General features: G+C 41.9%; 1 protein-coding gene across 1 annotated transcript in view; it reads right to left on the bottom strand.

Annotated features, from left to right (window-relative positions):
- The window catches only part of ABCF3 (ATP binding cassette subfamily F member 3), a 117,459-nt gene that overhangs the window by 79,468 nt on the left and 17,627 nt on the right, over nt 1-20,364 (bottom strand). The window contains exons 5-11 of the mRNA XM_078667090.1: nt 19,356-19,453; nt 18,567-18,689; nt 7,219-7,485; nt 6,193-6,273; nt 5,844-5,903; nt 3,786-3,842; nt 1,044-1,066 (exon numbers count right to left, since the gene is read on the bottom strand). Coding sequence (XP_078523216.1) covers nt 1,044-1,066; nt 3,786-3,842; nt 5,844-5,903; nt 6,193-6,273; nt 7,219-7,485; nt 18,567-18,689; nt 19,356-19,453 — 709 coding nt within the window. The remainder of the gene's footprint in view (nt 1-1,043; nt 1,067-3,785; nt 3,843-5,843; nt 5,904-6,192; nt 6,274-7,218; nt 7,486-18,566; nt 18,690-19,355; nt 19,454-20,364) is intronic.

Below are 20,364 nucleotides of genomic sequence, written 5' to 3'. Positions count from 1 at the left end.
GGTGATGTACACGAAGACATGCGCAGTATATCAGTTTTATTGATTGGTAAACAACAAAAAGAAAAAAAACAAAGTTTGTGTAAAAAAAAAAAAGCACCTCAGGCCCCAAGTACCATTCACTAGGGACTTACAGAGGGTTATACATGTTTTGCCAAGTGGGAGAACAATTGTACAGCTTTTAGGGAAGCAACACTGGTACTGGAATCCTGTTAGCAGGGACATAGTACACGTCGAGGGAGAGAGAGAGGGCGGGGGGGGGGGGGGGTCGAGAAGGCCTGCAACAAAAGTCCTGCTTCCTACACCTTTCATGGACTATTCATTCAGCGACTACTATCTACACAAATGGCATATCCCTTTACCTTTAGTGTTGGCATCTCCAGGCCCATGCCCCTTTAAATCTCCCCCAAGTACACAGCATTTGGGACTCCATATACTCAATTTACTTACCTTACATGCCCACCACTCATTTAAAAAAAGGAACGCTTTCCTCCTTCAATCTATTTTTTTTTTTTAACGCGCCCACGTGTTTCATTCACCCAACTGTATGACTGTGCATGACTCAGACACCACACCGCTTATCACTCCAAACAATCTTAAAACTCTCAAATTATCCTCACACTTGTTTGGGTATTAACCAGTTACAATTATCAGTGTCATCTACAAAGCAACTTACTTAACCTTCCAACTCACCTGCAATGTTCTTGACATACTGGAAAAAACGAGTAAGTAATGATGTTTTTGCTACCCAATAATCCCATACAAGGAGTGACCATCTTTCTACAAGTAGTATTAACCTATTGAGAGGCAATTCAGAACCCATTTTACCACATGCCCATTACCAAGGCATCTTAAATTGTATCCAATTTTTCTCCATGTGAAAGTAATTAAATATTTGCTAGAATTCAAGTACATTATCTCCACTGACATCCCATAGCAAAAAAAAAAAAAAAAAATTCACGTCCGATACGGTCACCACTCTCCCTAAAAACCAAATGAAAAGCCTGGCCTGGCCAGATAAGATAAAGGGATAAACTGAAACTTACCATCAAGCAATAGAAGGTCGGGCCTGTGCAGGGGGAAAAGCAAAAGATTCTCATGAAAAGCAATTCAGATAGCTTTTAGAAACAGCCACAGAAAGTGTGGATTACTATGTTATGTTATGTTATGTTATTTATTCTTTTGTATAGCGCAACGGTTACTCAAAAAGAGTGTCCCGGCGCTTTAGGTAAGGGGAACTAATCAGCCTGGCAAAGGGAATGTTCCAAATATTGTTACCACGTACAGCCAGTGATTACATACAATAAATTCAAAAGTTGGAATTCCTTCACCAACTCAACACATTGTGACACAGCCTTCGCATTAATTCATTTTTAAAAAGGAAAAAAAGCCTATGATATGACTGCCAAAGTAATTTTTTGTGCATGTGCCAGTTTGACACCTACAAAAGAATGAGAGCTGTTTTTTTTCTATTTATCTGCCAATCGAATTTAGATTGGTGAACAAAATGAAAAAAGTAGTGCAGTTGGAGAGAGGCAACTCAGAGGACAAGGTAGTGGGGCAGAATCATGGAGGGGTGAGGAGCAACAGAAGGGCAAGGACGGTGAAAGAACACGAGGCGCAAGAGGCAGGAGCAGCACGGATGGTCGGGGGGAGAAACTCAGGGCTTGCAGGGGGGGGGTGAATGAACAGAGGGCCAACTAGAGGAAAGACTGAGGGCATGAGTGGATAGAGTAAAGCGGTGGGAGCAAACAGGGTAAAAAACAACACACTGTATAAGCACAATAGGGGGCAGGGGAGAAATACACAGGCAGTGAAAGAGCAACATGTTCAGTGCAGCAGACAGGAAGTTTACAAGGGAGACTACTGGAAAAGACACATACTCTTGTAGAATGCGTACAAAAAAAATAATACTCTCTGAAAAGGGTGCAATGAAAGGACAAGTGCTGCAGGGAAAAGGCTACATACACTAAGAAATAAGAAGCAATCAAATTAGACTGACAATGAAGTCAACCAATGGACAGGCTCCAAGCCCACTGTAAGCTAACAATAGTCTAGCAACAGACATCAAATTTGCCGCTACTTGGCTAGCACCAGTCCCAGGAGTGCGAACCTATGGCATATGCTGGCCCCACGTTTAGGCGTCAGGGGTACTTCAATCAAGCAGTGCTCCACAGAGGTCTCTACCAATCTCCACATGACTCCTTGCAGTGCCCTCAAGACTTTCTTCCAGTACCCTCATAATGCACCACATTCCCAGGTCTAGTGAAGGAAAGACCACGGAGGCTCTCTGCCAAGCGATCCCTATTGATCCTGTGTGCTCGTAGTGGAGTCAGGTAGGCGTGGTGTAGGTAATAAAACTGTGTGAGTTTCAATCTCACATTGCTTGCTACCTCCTTGTCATGTCTAGTACCCCACTCAATGGGAAAACACTCCCTACACCTTGGGGCCTGTCTGTACTCTTGCAACCAGACCAGTATAGAGTAGCTTCACCCAGGACATAAACATTGGTCCAAGCCCCATTCTCCGTAGAACCTCCCAGAGGTACTCCCAATCGAGGGTGTTGAAAGTCTTTTCGTCATAAGTGTCAAAACACCACCTCTTGAACTAAATGAGTGACCTTGGTGGGTAGCCTAGTGGCAAGAGCCTTCGTAAGGATTTTTGCATCAACTCCCAGCATAGACAGGGGCCTAAAAGAGCCGGGCCCAACGGATCCTTACCCAATTTGGGAGCATAACTATCTGGGCTTCACGCATGGACAGCGGTAGTATCTCCCGCTCCCATGCCTCCAGGACCATTTCTAGCAAGCAGGGGAGCAGTAACCAAATATATGCTTGATAGTACTCAACCGGTAGCCCATCGGGGCCTATCGCCTTACAGCATGCCATCTCCCAGAGCACTGCATTTAACTCCGAGACCTTAAGTCTGTTCGACCGTGAATATTGTGAATGCAACTACTTTCTGTCCCTTGACACCATATTCATTTTCTTTTAAGGAGCAACATCAAACGGAGTTCATAAGCTGCCTCCCTAACAGAAGAATGGGTTGAGTTGAACTCTAAAGGATTTCTTTGCTGAAGCATTCCATATTTTAAAGGATCTATTTTTAGCCAACAAAAGATCCTCTCTACAATTGCATGCTTTGGGCAGAGTAGCAAACTGTACCTACTGCATGGGAAGTCCATAAAGGAAACTTTCTATAATGAACTTTTTCTGAGCTTTGTATGGACAACTGCTGGGTTAACCTCGAAAATCAGAGCCCAAACTTTGTTACCTCCATAAGACTGGAGCTATGGGAGTCTTGCCCGATGAAGTAATCCATAGTCTGATCCAGGTATATCACTACCTGTGTTTTACTGTTTGGTGTGTGAATATCAGGCGGTTAGAGACAGCAGGTAAGATCACAATGAGAAACCGGTCTCTCTAGTATGAAATCGATAGCATCACAAAATTAACATCTTACACCAGAAGCCAATTTATGTAGAATGGGGGCTATGAAACAGGATGGATCAATCTTCAGTATCAAACAATGTACATTAAAAAAAATCCTGATAGCCTAACACAGCCTTGTTTAACTGCAGGAAGCTGAAATGGGTGCTGCTAAGAGACTGTGCAACAATGAGAGCAAAGTGAACATGCAAAAAACTAAAAAAATGAGGAAAGGTTTGCACTACAAAAGTCTAACAAATGAAACCTTCACAATCATTCAAGGTCTTCGAACACATTTAACAGTAAATCTAACAAACAAATCATCCATGGAAATGTCTGTAATCATCGAGCTATACCTACTTGGCAAACAGAGCTCTGGCTAGTGCAAGCCTCATCCGCCAGCCTCCGGAGAACTCTCTGTGTTAAAAAACAACATATCAGTGAAAGTGTAATAAAACAGGCTCTCTTCAAAATACCTGACAGAGTGATGATTCAACTTTCCATGATTAAATAGATGAGATGGGGCAGGAGTCATGCAGAGGGAACGAACATGGGAGTGGTAGAGTGTTCAGGCTCAACTAGGTAATATGGAGAAAAGTGAAGAGGATAAAAATACAGATATTGAAAAGGTAATTTAAGCACAGGTATTTGCTTTTTAAATATATTCCTGAGGAGTATTCTCCCGTACGTAGCCGTAGCCAAACACGACCATGTCACTGTGGAGGAATCACCACCTCTTAGCTTCACTATGCCAACTACTTCTAATAACCTTCCTACAAAACTCGTAATCATGCAGAATGGTGGAGCTAGATAGACTAAAAACAGCCAATGAGGACATTTGTGCTTTCTAGAAGGAAACAACTGAACTTGAATTCCGGTGAGATTGGGGTCAGTGTTTAAGACATGCACGTTTTACACAAGTACCAAGTTCAGAATATTTTCATATCACTCAGCCATGGCTTGGCCAGTTAAGTTGCTTACTTGCGCATTACTTTCAACCCAACCGTCCTGAACATTTTGTTGATCAAGTACCACACTGACTCTCTTACCATTACCATAAACCAATCTCTGAATGTTCAATTACTGCCAGCCATTGAAGGCTTTGCAAACTACAGAAGTCACATTAATTAGCTAATGCTATTGAAGTTCCAGAATGGTCAAGTGCTTAGCGATAGCTTGGTCAATATTGTGCTTTTTAAAGATTCATCATATGCAAACATTATAGCCCTAAAATGCAGCTTCTCAGTTCAGCATAAAAACCTCAGCTAGAATAAGTTGACCGTAGTATTCTGCACCACTATTACCATAAAATTGACAAAAAGACTTGCACATTGAATACGGAGCAAGTGAAGGGCCAAACCATCTTATGCCCAATACTTTCAGTGCAAAGCAATAATAAAATGGTAAACAAAATTTGCCGAAAAAAGAAAAATGCAGTTCCTAAAGTGATTTCGAACATTACCGTAACAAAAACAGTATACAAAAGTAATAGTGGAGTGAAAGCTTTTTATAAACATTTCAGAAAATTGTGGTACGATGACAACTTGTAGAGATTACCAATCCCAGAATGCCAGCAGCCCTAGAAGGTCAAACTATTGGTAGACTGTGCTCTGCAGATGTAACAAAATTCACAGATTGAACATGCCTAATTAATCAGTAAAAGCTACCTGTTGGGTGCGATAAATAGTACCTATTACGAGTTAATGGGGAATGTAATGTGGATTAGGGTGTTAACACACCAAAATCCGCGTTGTATGGTAAATATCGTCCACTTTTCCCCTGCTAAATTTTCCATTCCCCTGCTTTCAAATAACCTCACAGATGCAGAGTGTCACAGGTTAGCTCTCCTCCAAGCCATATTTGGCCAGAGGAGATAAACAAGGGAGCAGGGTACAATCCAGTGTTAGCGGTGGGCAGAAATACAAAAAACACAAAAACCTTTCAATAATAAGGTACCAACAATGCCTAATATATCTACGAAGTACCATGCAGAAGTAAATCGTTCTCCAACACAGGAAGTAATTCACTAATTTAAATCCACATGAAAGCAACATTATTGGAGCTTCACAGTGCTTCTATTGCCTCTCATTCCCGAAGTAACACTGCCTTGCAATCTTTAACTTCAAACATTTGAATACCAAATGTTCTTGCATAAGAACTAAAACCGTAGTAAAATAGGCATTTAAATAGATATGTAAACGTAACATATGTTCACTCTCACATCCTGTATTTAGCAGGACAGATTCAGACATCTGTTTCAAATAAAATGCGAAGTAGTATTTACTATCTATTTGAATTCTAGCCTCTTCACATAAGCTCCCAAAATGTGACCATCACAAAACTGCCTGTGTGTGGCTCATGGATAGTGTACACATGCAAAGCAATAAAAACACACAGATCAGTGATATGAAGACTCACTTGGTTAGCTGAGTTTGCATCTTGGGGTTGAAACCTAACCCATTCAGAATCACAGACGCCCTGCAAAGAAGAGAATTAAGGGTGAACTTCAGAGGAAGACATTTGTCAGCTTTAAGTTAACACAAACAACATGCTTCATCCAAACACCTCACAGTAAATTACACTATGTTAGAGCAAAAGGTTGTAGAGTGTTGGTCCGAGGGGAACACACTGAAAAGGCAGCTCCTAAGAGTTGTTGGCCCAGGTTCCCCGCCAATCTTCAAGGGGGAAGGGAGAGATCAGTCACTCCACAGACATACCTTTCTGGTGACAGACACACCTAAAACAAACTCTGAGGTTCCAAGCATACCTGGCAGGGGCTTTGTCTGCCTCAATCTCCTCCAGCTTTGCATAGATTTCACTTAGCCGGACACTCTCCGTCCCAAGGATTCTGCAGAATGAGAGAACAATTACAGGTGAAGCTTCAGCACACCAAGTACACTTTGCCCTATCTGTTTCAATCTAGCCGATAAACAAGCCTTACCTGGTTAGGTTATGCCAAGCAAACAAATATAATAATTTCGAGAACTACTAAAAACATCCACGATTGCAAGATCTAATTCTAACGATACAGACATTAAATGTAAAACATTCAAAGCGATCCTTCAGAAGATAAACAAGCTGTGCTGAGGAACCTACTGAAACCTATTGAGTCACAGGGGTGGAGACAACCCAAATTCAGCTAGCACTCAAAGAAAAGTTATTAACACCATCTCCAGTTTAATTTCCGATTAGAATTACATGTTGAGAGCCCCCTGGAAACAGCCACTTGTGTCCCCTTAAACAACATAGGTAATAGAAACGGCCCCTGTGTAGGTTTTTAATGTACATACAAGTCACAAAGTTGAGAATCTACGGAGATGTCCCAGAGCTGCTCAAGAAGAGATTTTGTGAAAGGAAGATTTTTTTTTTTTTTTTTTTTAAGTATCCATTGAAATGGTTTGAAAAATACCAGAATGTTACAAACCCTGAAAACACATACAAACCACTATAGGAATCTTCCCCTTCATCAAAAAATTGTAGCCCTTGTGACGTAAAAACAACAACAAAGAAAAACTTTAAAAATATTTTTTTTTTGCATTAGAGGTCTTTTCTGAAACCAGCATATTATTACAAGCACATGAACCAGAGTTGGATTCCATGGTGGCGACTCTTCTTTTTCCCTGTAATTACAAACAGGTTGTCTATAGTTTATCTCCACCATAGAAAGATGCTTCAAAGAAACGAGGTGATTGTCTTTATCCGATTTGAAGAAGTCTGAAAATCCATTTCTGGATGTGCAAAATGCCACACAAATATCTAAATTTCCAAAAGGTCCCTCATTCCCACGACTCACTTGCCAGCATTGATGCGTGCATTTAGTTCCTTTTCCTCCTTCAGCAGGTTCTCTCGCACTGTATCACACTCTAGCACACTCTGCAATGCTCCTGTCTCGTCTCCTGCCACCTCCTGCTCCACGTGTAGGATGCTAATGTGGGACGGCACCCGCAGGCTCCGACTTGCCATCATCTTTAGCAGTGTGGTTTTTCCCAAGCCATTCCTGCCAACCAGACCGTACCGGCGGCCAGCAGCAAGGTTCATATCTGCACCAGTCAGTAGAACTCTGAAAGACAGGAGGGTTAAAAATAACATGGTTGGCTTCAAAATACAGAATGTTCAAGACAGTCTGTAGGAAGCTGGCTCCGTATATACTACCAAAATGAGGTATAGTGTGCACAAAGTCCAGTGGAAGCCCAAAGGTAGGCAGAGGTAAACGTAGATCGCACCTTACTCTCGATTTGTGGTAGTGTGGGAGAGCAGTAAGGCTTTACCAGAGAGTAGTGTTAAGCATTTGTTGTACACACTCAGGCAGCAAATGATGTCACACACTCAAAGACTGAACTCAGACCAATTCGCATAAAAATATTATTTAGTTAGATTTATTTTCTAGAACCAAGCAAGCCTGGTGCAGGTAAGTGTAAATGGTACTTTTCCAGGCAGGTTGAACAATACAAGCAAGCTGAATGAAAATGACTTTGTTACAGGTTTTTAAGTACTTTGAATACAGTTGAAATTACTGTTAGATTACTTTTGATTACTTTATGAATTACTTTTTCTACTCAGTGTGATATGCCTAGATATCAGACTGGGACATTTCCTAGAGAAAAAGTAAATACAGCAGTTGTTAGATATTTGCAGTTTTTCAAGTTCTCATACAAAACCAACTCCACATTTAAAACAATTTTCACAAGAAAGCAGTAAATGCAGTCCTAAGAGAAGAAATATGGTTATCGGTTTAAAGGTAAGCACTTGGGTTTGGGATTTGTTTTTCTGGGGTTAGAACCAGCATTCCCCTTGGGTCTAGGATGCGCTCTCTAAGCACACGCAGCGGCAGTAGGGCGGCTGAGTACAGAATGGTGAGGCCCAATGTTATCCAATGGGGGATAGGGGGCCTCTTGTTGGTGGCTGCTCACGAGCAGGCCACAAGGTTGTGGAAGCAAAGGTCCTGATGTTAGGCTCAGAGCAAAGGGGGATCCAAGGTAGAACCCAAAGTACACCCTCAGCAGCGGCTGATTGCAGGGTGCTGTATTGGCATCGGGTGCCCTGTTGATTTCAATTGAGATTCTCTGGTTGCAACAAAGACTGCAGGGTAGGGTATGAAGATCTTCTGGAGGTGACTACTGGTTGGAGAGAAGTTGGGCGGCCTGGGGATGCTGGGACACAGTCGGTTTGGCCACCCAAGGACATGGGACGTCGGGTGCAGGGGTGTCTTTAGACGTTGGGTTTTCTTACGGTAGTGGGGGTCCTCCAGAAAGAGACTGCAGGCTCTGAAGAGTTGAGGCAGGTTAGTGATCTCAGATCAGGATCGCCGGGGATACCTCCTTGTGGTGTTGGCAACTCGAACACGGCCATGGGCGTTGGGTGCAGAGTGGTGCAGACTTGACCGGAGCCAGAGTCTGTGGGTGAGCAAATTCGATGCTCACAGTAGACAAAGTCTTGGTTTTGCAAGGCAGGGCAGGTCCTTCGGGTTCTTGGGGTTGTTGCAGGACACCAGTATTTCGTTGGAGCAGGTTCGAGGTGGGGACAGGCCGGTAGCGCTGGGGCCAAGTCGGTGGGCATCCTCCTCTTCTTAGTTCAGCACAGTATCTTTGGTCCTTCTTTTTCTGGTTGGTTCTCGTCTGAGGTGGCATGGTTCAGGGTTGCCATTAAATACTAGATTTAGGGGTGTTACAGGTATGTAAAGGCTGGGACCAATGGATCCCTTCCTTGGGGTGGGTACACCACCTATTAGGCTACCCTCCAGTGGGAGGGGGAACATGCCGCTCTCTGGTTGGCTTGGTCCCCATCTGCAAGATTATGGGGACGGAGAGTTGTGCTTCACCTCGCCTCCCCCAACTGAGTGTTGGGGTTGGCAAAGGTGGGCACACCTCCCTTCCTCACTTGGTTTTCCACCAATTTTCCTGCCCAAAGTGGGGGTCAGAGCCAGTTGCTGGAAGCAGCAAAGGTCTGGGGTAGCTCACAAAAGCAGCAAGCCGTTGAAGATTCCCCTTCGTGGGCCCTGCCCATCCTGGGGGAGGAGGCTTGGCACCTCGTCCCAGGATGTGCATTGTTTCAGACCCCCGAGAGCAGCAGGCTCTCGACCCAGGGGTCCAGAAATATGTCTGTTGGTGGAACTGGCGAGCAGCCACTCAGCCAGGACACTAGAGTTAGGCGTTTTTCAGGGGGCATCTCTAAGATGCCCTCTGAGTGCATTTTTCATTAAATCCCACACCGGCATCAGTGTGTTGAGAAGTTTGATACCAAACTTTCCAGTTTTCAGTAAAACCATTATGGTGCTGTGGAGTTCGTAATACCAAACTCTCAGCACTATATACTCTTCATGGCATTACTGCACTTACAATGTCTAAGAATTGCCTTAGACACTGTAGGGGTACAGGGCTCAAGCACCTGTACTCTCACCACTAGCATAGTACACCCAGCTAGAGGGGTGGCTGACTTATGCCAGGGCAGTGGGTTGTAGGCATGGCACACCGGGTTGTGTGCCATGTCGACCCTTCACTTTGTTCTGCACCAAAACACGCATCCTGCAAGGGGTGCGAGTGTGTCGGAGGTTGGTCGGTCGGTCGGTCCAGTGCCTCTAAGGGTTGCACAATAAGTACTGCAGCCCTTAGAGGCCTTCCCTGGCCATAGTGCCCTTGGTACCTATGGTACCATTTACAAGGCCAAAGAGTGTCATTTGGGTTTCCTCTCAATGCAGTTTTAGGGAAAGAAAATAGGCCCTTGGTACCTGTTTGGAAGGAACTCAGGGCACACTCAGTCAAAGGACATCAGTAGTTTGGCAAAAAGTGGGGGCAACTATGCAAAAAGAGAGCACTTTCTTATACTGGCCCCCAAAGTAAAGACTGCCAAAAGCAACCTTGAAAAAAGAATGAATGCCAACACAGATTAACTTGTCAAAACGTAGACAAGAAATAGCCAAACCCAGAACGGAATCCATCATCTCATTGGTGGCAAATCATTAAAGCTACTAATGAAAAATGTCTGAAAGATTAATTAACCAATCTTTTGAGATGCTCTTGTTTAAGGATTATAAATATTTGGTTCCACTACTACAGGGCAGCTGAAATGAATGAAGAATGATATGGACGATACCTACACCTTGAACAGAGAGATGGTCTGGCGACTCCTTATTTTTACAGTACCAGTAAACAAACCCTTCAATTAAACGTTCCATACTTTGACTGTTAACCAAAATTCCTTTGATAAGATACTGGTCTGCCTATAGATCTGAACATTATTTTGACCGTCCACATTGTGAGATGTAGTGAAAACACCAGAGCAAATCTGATAAAGTTTCAGTTGAGTTGTATTGTGACCACTGCCTTCATCAGGAAGGAAAGAAATCAGAGTGTGATTCACATTGCCGAAGCAAGGCTGCAATGTAAATATGCCGGGCTCATGAACAAAACTGCTTTTGGTGTCATTGGTGGGTTTAGGCACTCAATAAGCCACCATACATGCACTCTGTCACTCATGTTTGCACTCCTGTATCCATTCATCCAGCCACTGACTAATTATTGCACTCACTCTAACATAACCAACGTGAAATACACAAATGCAACAGCAAAAAAACCCAAATAGAATAAAAGAAAAAACACGGCGGACACATGCTTAAAATAGTTCACCTCTAGCAGTGTTTGGTTGTTTTAAAGTTTCCGCCTGGCTGCCACATTTAGAACCAAAGTGTTGGCCATCTTGGAATGGTAAAACAATAATACACTATGGACAATGGAGTTCCATAATGGTTGTGAGGTTAGAGGAAGTAGCCATCTCAAAGGCAGTACACAAGAGATTAAATTAGCGGCAAGCAAGCAGCCTGTTAGCACTGCTTGGGGAGCTGTAGTATCCTCTTAGGAAACAATTCAATAGAAAGCAGGAGAAGCAAAAAACATGAAACAAACTAGAATAGACAAAAACTTAAAACTAACGGGCTGGTCACTATAGCACAATAATTTGTAGTTACGTGTGCACATCATCAGCAAATAAAGTAATTCACAGCGACACAGAGCTAGTGACTGATGTGGACTGAAACATTGTCCCATTCAGTCATTGAGGAAAGCAGAGTATAAATGTCACTCAGACAGAGCACTAACTGAAAAGGGCTGATCCAATATGGGTAACTATTTACATAAAGGGATATAAGTATTATTTAATGATTTTTCTTTTATTACAAGATCCTGGCAGACAGCTAAGCCGGTTAGGCGTTCAGAAGAGATTCTAGCAAGAATTATTACAGTACACATCTTCTACCCACTTTATCAAACTGGTTGACAAATGCTAAGATCCTTCCATACAAAGGTAATCTTTCAGATCTCATGCAACAAAAGACCAACTGCGGGCTTTAACATGGTGCATAAAAAAAATACACCTTTACTGCCAATGTCATAACGGTTCATAATAAACTGATCATACTTATGAATTCTGAATTATCTTTCCTAGTGAACCAAATCGTGCCTATAGCGGTTATCATTGGCATGTCATCTTAACCAGCTGTACTAAGCTTAAGCTTTCCCACAAGGCAACCATCAGGCACAAAGTCTCAAAATTACACAACCATACGAAATTACAGTAGGTAAAGCAAAATACTCTCTATCCTATGAGGATCTAACAAGGATTCTCACTGTTCAAATCTTCTATACCCACAGTTTGTCGATGGGTGTAACCAACACCAAAGCCTTGTCCACAACACCAAAGCCTTGTCCACTATGGTAATCTGTGAGATTCCATAGATATATTACTCTGTATTAAAGCCTATAGATAGGTATTAACAATCCACCATAAATGCCTATTGGCATATGCCTTTCACAATCAATAGGTTAGGCCTACTGCCTTTATCGTGACTGTTCATGATAAGCAATTGGATCCGTGACCTTTAACATTGTGTTGTCACCATAACCTACTCCGACCTACTGTGTTGGGCATAAGCATTCTCATAAGGCAACAATCAGGCACACTCCAATAAAATCACAAATATGTACACAATTACAGTTGTCAAACCAATTGAACAGCCTATTAGGATTATCATAGTGCAAACCTCTCTCCATGATTTGTTTAGGTGGCCAACTAACACCTTGCCTGCAATTGTCATCTGCAAGATTTGTCACAAATACCGGCCGTTAGGCTTTCACACGACGCAATAATAATCCATCCTCAAGTCTATTGCCTTTAACACAGTCTTATCATAATAAGACAGGCACACTTCAGGGATGTGGATTTCCTATAGCCCGACACCCAGAACATATTGTTTGGGGTCAAGGGCAACACTTTTTGATGTGTATTTTGTCCTTTTGTCCTTAGGACAAGTAGGTCCAACCCCCTGCAGCACAAACCCGATCAAGGAAGAGCACTGTCTGCAGTGAAGGTTACATTTTTGTCCATCTGTTAATGATGTTCAAACTTGTACTTATGGTTCAAAAACTGAAAGCCTTTATTATTAGGGTGAGTGCTCTAAGTACATGTTGTAAGCTCTGACTGCCCTACTGACAGTGGTTCCAATATAACAATGTGCACACACGTTTTCAAAGTTTAGAAGCTTGAGGCTATGTATAATGCTCCCAGAAGGCTCTCTGATTTGTTGCAAATATTTGCAGAAGCTTGAAAGCAAGATTGATGATTCTTGGCTTTCAAAATAAAATGTTCTTAAAAAAATGAAAGCAGGAAAAAAAAAACATGTTACTAACTACTGAAAATTTGTAGGTGCCATTTCTTTGCAGGATCATTTAGTAACGTGCTGATGCATGCTAGTATTTCCCAAAAATATTCATAATGGAAAAATCAGTGTAGCCTGTTTCAATTAAATTATGGGAAACAAAATAAAAGCCAGTAAGTCTAAAATTAGTGGTCAGCTTTTTAGTTTTGTCAATGTGTGAATTGTTTTGGCATTGTTATTGTGAAACCTTATTGGTGTGGGAGCTGCCGGGCCCTCACCATTATAACAAATATTGGCTGAAGCAAAATTGTTTTTGGTCTCAAAAAGCACACACTGCCACAGTAGTTACTGGCACTGAACAAAACTACTTTGTGTGCCGATATGCTCCTTGTGAAAGGGCAAAATGCTGTCACACAGAGTGAAGCCAGCAGATACAGAGAGAGAGAGAGACAGATTTTAATGAACGCAAAAGGTCATGGTCAATGCCAGACCAAATTAGGGGCCCAATTATTAAAGAGAGTCTCAAAAGTGTACCCGTGGTATATGTCCTTGCATTAAGTTCAGCTATACGGCTTTCGTGAATTCCCAAGAACTTGCGGAAGTAGGACAAGAAATTGAACTCCTAGAAAATATTTGTGCACTGCATTTTAGCATGAGCAAATGTGCATGTGTAGATTTGCTCATGTGAAAAATCTGAGAATTTGCAAGTTCACTTTCCCTCCAACCACTTTCCCCCCCCCCCTCAACTCTGGAAGGTTTACGTCTGCCATTGTCAGGAGTAAATTTCCAACATTTCTCAGTATGGGAAAAGATTAGAGAAGAGTTGTTAAAAACCCTTAAACATGCAAGTCAGTAGGTTTGCACAGACTCAAAAGGGCATTCTATCCCTGAAACTATTGCTTACCACTACCTTCAGCCCCAGTATGTAGATCTACTAAAACGTGGCAACATAAAGGGATTGCAAGTATTCAAACTCTACTATGGCATAAGCCCTGCCATAATCAGAGAGGCTATATCAGAGCTCTTATATGAGATTGTTGCCATAATTTGTCATCACACTACATGGCACCAACGGGACAAGTGGATTTTGTTACAGGAAAAGTAGATTTATGAAGCAACCTGCCCATGGACAAGTAGATATTTAATTAAATTCCACACCCCTGGCACATGCTTTATCATAACATTTTATTACAACCAGTTTACACCCAAGGAATAGAACATACATTTTCCAAGAGAACCAGTAAGGTTTGGCCGTCACCATTGTCTTGACACTAACCAACACAGATCTACTGCAGTGCGCCTGATCTGGCAACCATCATGCATGCCGTTTTAAACTTACAAATATGTAAAAAGTTAAAGTTGGCAAAACAAGATACAACTCTTCTCAATAGGGCCTAACGAGAATGACCCACAGCAAAACACTTGCCTACTATGGTAAACTGCAAAACATAAAAAGTGAAAAAAAGAACTTGTCCACAGCCTGTAACTATGAGATAACAATCCACTGTTAAAGGCCTACTGGCTTTAACAAATGCTTTTCCCACTAAAAAAGCCAGGCCTACTGCCTTTATCGTAACCTTTCATAATAAACATACTTATGTCATCTGGCATAACTTATACCAGCTAACCAATCAGGCCTGTAGTTGTTGTTTTCGTACCATACCCAACTAATGCCTATTGTACTAAGCTTTCCCACATAGCAATGATCAGGCATACATTTATAAAATTACAAATGTATACTAATCTGCAGTTGGCCAAGCAACATACTATCTCACCTAAGAGAGCCTCACAGTGCAAATCTTCTATCCCCACAGTTTGTCAGAGGGGGAAACCAGCACCAAAATCCTTGCCTAATACAGTAATTGGCGAGATTCCATGTAACAAAATAATTTGCTGTGGAATTTCTAAGAGATTAAGAACAATTCACCCGTAAATGGATTCACAACAAATGCATCAGGCCATCTGCCTTTATCAAAACATTTATCAATACAACTGCAATTACAATTTCATAATGAACAGATCAGACTTATAGCCGCCACGATCATTGCCTTGCTACCACAGCCAACTTATTGCTATAAACTTTGCCACAAGGCCCAAAGTGCAATACAAGCATTTCTTTCCAGTGGAAACATGCAGTTTTGGCCCATTCCAATCCTGTACTCGGGGGAACCAACATATGAGTGGAACCTAAGCCCTACTCTCAATAGTACTTTGAAAACTTTTTCTTGATCACGAGGTCATGCAACTGTCAAACCAGTCCTAAAATTCACTCATCAATTATGGAAGGCAAACCATAGCTCAATTCCCCACCATTCACTGCAGATGACCTCACTGATGCCATTTCAAATTACACTGATGACATCACTACTGTAGACACTCAATTTTATTGAAACATGAAATTGGTCTACGAGGATATCCATACATAATTGACAAAATAAATCTTGAACATACATTCTTACACAGTTCCTACTAGTGCTACTAAACGTGAAAATAATGTTGGCAATAAGATCACGTTGTTTAGTAGTATGTAGCATACACTGTTTGGACTTTAGCACAGACCCTCCCCTCGAAGTGCATGATTAGATTACACAATGGCATTTGAGAAGATCTTACAGAATTTCAAGAACTCTGAACATCTGTAAGCATGACCTTAAGTCACAGTAGGTGGTTACACTGTGTGTGTTGCTTAGGTCACACTAGATCAGTGGTCTTCCAACTTTTCAATAGCTTCCCACACCCCGAAGTAGAAAAAGAACAATCACAGTGCCCCCAGAATTAACACCGTTTTTACACTGTTTTATTCTATAAAATTGGCAATGTTTAAATATGCTTAAACGTATTTAAACACTGCAGTTATGTTCAATTTCCTTCGCCAGTGCCTGCCCCCCCCCCCCCACACACTTTTGGGATCTATTAAGCCCCCCCCCCTCACCCCTGGGTGGGCCGCCCACAGTGTGAAGACCTCTGCACTAGATTCTTACAAACAATATATTCCTGAAGTACATTCTTCCTACATTCACCCTCCACTCTTTAAATTCTAATCAGATTAAACCTCCATTTGACTGATCTCCCTTGTCTATCTGCCTCTCCACGTTTCTCCTCCACTCACCCTCTCCATTTCTTTTCCTTATTCCTCACTGTGCCTTGCCTTATATGGTGTAATGCTGCTGAAATAAGAGCTGAAATGCATTGCTTCACTTTTTTGTGAAGAATTTCATGACTAAATTTTTATGTTAAGTAGTCTTATTTTAATTATGGATTTTAAACCTCGATAGCAACGATTCCATTAAATAGAATTTAAAACAGGGATACAGACAAAATAAAGCCCACTTAGTAAAACACCTTTTTCATATAGACAAGTCAACAAATCAAACAAACTTGTGTCAAGAAACACAGATCTCTACTTGTTGTGTCTTCTGAAAAGTGCACTAATACCTGAAGAGGTAGAGTTGTGTGAAATAAATACAAATAATTCAAAGAAATTAATAAAATCCCAACTCGTCTCCTGGACATTAACTGTGCAGAATGTTATTTTGCCTTTTGTGAAAGCGCACAGCGTGGTCTTAAATTAACACGTGTACTTGCATTACATACATACAGACAGCGTCACACACTATACTTTTTTTTTGTAAACAAACTTTATTGGACATTTGGAAGACATGGCACAATGCATTACAGACACTTGCCCTACTGAGCAAGCAAGCAAATTTACTCTCTTGGCATATATGCATTTCGGTATTGCGATGCTGGTGCACATATTCCTACACTTTGCCCACAAGAGCTTCAGTATTGAGTATTGGCTAAGCATATGTCAATAAGAGGTGCAGTAATTAATGCAACCCCCATCAAACATGCATCACACTATACTTAATACAGTGAAATCAGTGGTTAGGTCATAGGTGATATCATCAATGATGTCATCTGAGAAGCCATCATGAGTGAGGACATGAGTAGGGCATGGCGGTCAGGGTGGGAGGTATGGTTTACATAACTGGCAATATAATAATAATAATAATAATAGGTAATGCTTTGGAACTGTAACTTCAACGTAACTGTTCCTTCAACAACTTTCGGAGGTTTAAATAAGCATGTTGAAAAGTTAACCACTACATAAACCATAATGTTTTGTTGTGTGAATCTGAGGGGTTTTGGTATGATCTGCTTCATGTTGTACCCATAATTATTTAATATACTGTACAAAGTCTTAAGTGTATGCAGCAGGCTCTGGTCACAGGATATAGCTCAGCACCATCCACTGCACCAGTGTACCAGCAGCTCGTAGGCTCAAGATGCAAGGCACGGCCTGTGATCAGGCTGCGGCCTAGTTCCACCAGGACCATAAGCCATGGTTTTTGGCTGAGCACAGCATAGCTTTGGGAGTCTAGCCTGGCCAAAGGCTAATACCAGTGCAAACCAAGGTGCCTCTGCGCACAACCTTCTGCCATGCACAGTGAATCATTTAGAAAGAAAAAAAAAATTCTGATGCTATGCGTGGTGTAGTTACACCAATGGTTTCTTTTACATACACACACACACACACACACTTATTGACTTATTTTAGTCACAGAGGGTAAGTGTCAAATAAGCCAGCTAGAGATCTAATCAGAGCTAAAGACTAAGAAGCCTGAAGACTAAATAGTGTCCTTTCAGCACACATGCCAGGGACAGTTCAGATAGCAAAGCAGGCACTGTCACAGGCAGTGGCAAAATCTACACAGGTAAATGTCTTACTTAAGTTTGTCCGGCCCTTAAACCCATCCGTTAATGTTAAGTGAGCCCTTGAAGTCACACTAATACAGTCACTGACGGAAAAACCTGGTTGGACGGCTTTTGGATATATAAGGAAATCCCAGCTAAGCACAGTTGTTTTGGACCAACTCCTAAAAGCACCACACTACCAGGACAGTCTACCTAATGAATTAACTGTGCTACTGTAGTAGCGCAGTTCACCTCTTTAAACATAAAACCATCATCTCCAGACTGTCCCATATCTACACAAAACCCTGATTCACTAGAAAAAAATGTTGGCCCTTAGTAGCAAGATATTCTGTTCCTCCAAGACAACAGCTACCTATACACAAATGCCACTGGAGAAATCAACACTGTTCAATCAGAAGAACCCTTCCTCTGCAGTATAGCACTACAAATTACCAGCACTCAATAAACCAGCAAAACACCAATCTTGCCTCCATCAGGGGCTCACAAGTTACTCAGTCAGCCCAACACACCGCTGTGAACAGCATGGTTTTTTGGACATCTGGTAGGCTTACTGCTAAGATAACACACACACGCACAATATGGTGAACCATCAGTGGTCTCTTCACATCCCATTCGCCATGCCACTGGCTGGGGTAATCGGACATTTCCAAGCAAAAAAATGAAAACTGTAAAGTGCTGCACTTTTTCATGGAGCAGAAAAACATACCATGAGCAGATGAGTAATTGTTAGAAAATGTAAAATCAGAATAGGTGACCGGTTCCTGCGAAGCACTCACCGTTCACCAAAAGAAACATCGAAGTTCTCAATTCGCACATCATAAGACTTGTTTTTTCCTGAGTTTTCCATGCGGTTCTCTTTCTTGCTGGCAGCTTGGCTAGCTGAAGCTTCTTCCAGTATTCTGAAAATACAAAGGACAGTGTTGGCAAACAGAAGAAAAACAGTAACACCTTTGACACCATTAACTCTTCACCATTCCTTCCAGAAGAGAGCAATGCATCATAGAGAATATGTTCCAGGCAGGCAATTGGCTTATCATTTGACGATTAGGAATCATTATCAGTTTAAACACTCTGAATGTGTACTGTAGCAACCAGACGAAGCAAAGCAGCTGTATGAGACATCACGTACACAAAAAGGTGTTAGATTGCATACTTTAGTTAATTTCACCCACTTGTAATTACTTGGGCTGAATCCCAGTCCATCGTTCTTTTGCACATCATGCCACCGCAGTTTGGACCTACCATATGAATATTAGTTTTGACCTTGCTCCAGGCAGTTTGGGCTGGATAGTTCCTACTGAAGCAGGGTAAAAAATGATAAGCATAGGTCTGGGTTCAAACTGAGGTGGCTTGTGATGCGGCCCGAGTAATTACTAGTACCCGAGATTAATTCATGCATTCAACCCATCACTTTTTGTATGCTTCACAACACATACACAACTTGAAAGAATAGAAAATTACTATCAGCAGCATGCTTCACTGATGTTCGGCTAGAAACTGCTAGTACAGAGAATGGAGGGAGGCACGATGAAACTGATTTAACAGAGGAGGAGACTGATTCTTACAGTGGTCCAGATAACTTCTGGGAATCCTTCTCGGTCCTCCTCTCTTGCTTGGCTTTCAGTTTGGCTTCAGCTTTCTCGAGTTTCTTGGAACTGACATTCTATAAAGTGCAAAACAAAATGGCTGTTAAACACAACTGCTGTCAAAGAACAGTGTACTAAATTAAAGTTTACTTCACGGCACAGGCCTGTTAAAATTGGGGTATAGGTAAACCAGTTTTAACAGTGACCTATACGGACAACAAAAAAACATCACTCCAAATTAACTTACCTAAACCCAGTTAATCAGAGCATACCATTTTATTTTAGGGATGCCCGAAACATCAGCCTTTCTACAATAATGGACAAATCTCTGCAGCACAAGTGACAGAACTCAAAAAAAGCAGAGATGTTGTATTTTATATGGCCCAAGATCAGGCTTGACTTAAAATACGTCTTGATTTCATCTCAGTACAAGCAAGGTGAAACATATGTAAGCAGTTCTACAGCAAAATGTAAGTGCTTCAGTAGGAGTGTCTTAAAGCATACAAAAGAGATGGCTACAATGCTGTAATTAATCTCAATCCCTGGTAATTACTCGGGCCACATCTCAATCCATCATTTCTCACCCCCATGCCAACTCAGTTTGGACCCCAGCCATAGGCAAATCAGTCTTGAATCTGATCCAATGGGACCAGTCCAGACCAAACTGCCAGACTAGTTCCTTCCTGAACTGAAGCACAAGAAACCCAGGACCGGTTTCACCCTGGTTATGGGTTCACCAGTCATGTACAGCTGGGCTCCACTGACGCAGTGTGCATGAAACCCATGTGCGGGTGTACCTCCGAAAACAGACATTAAGTAGGCAGACTCCTGTCACTGACAGTGCGTGACAAGTCAAACATTCCAAGGCTGTCCTATGAGTGGAACAAAATGTTCTCCTCAGGGGATCGCCATTGAAATTATAAGCAAAGAATAGTCCCACCCACGGGATCCCAAATCGCTTATTTCAAATATATCTTCCCAAGTGTTC

The sequence above is a fragment of the Lissotriton helveticus genome, chromosome 11, assembly GCF_964261635.1.
Source record: "Lissotriton helveticus chromosome 11, aLisHel1.1, whole genome shotgun sequence".
In the NCBI taxonomy this organism is placed as follows: Eukaryota; Metazoa; Chordata; class Amphibia; order Caudata; family Salamandridae; genus Lissotriton; species Lissotriton helveticus.
This window is presented reverse-complemented; position numbering and strand designations above follow the sequence as displayed.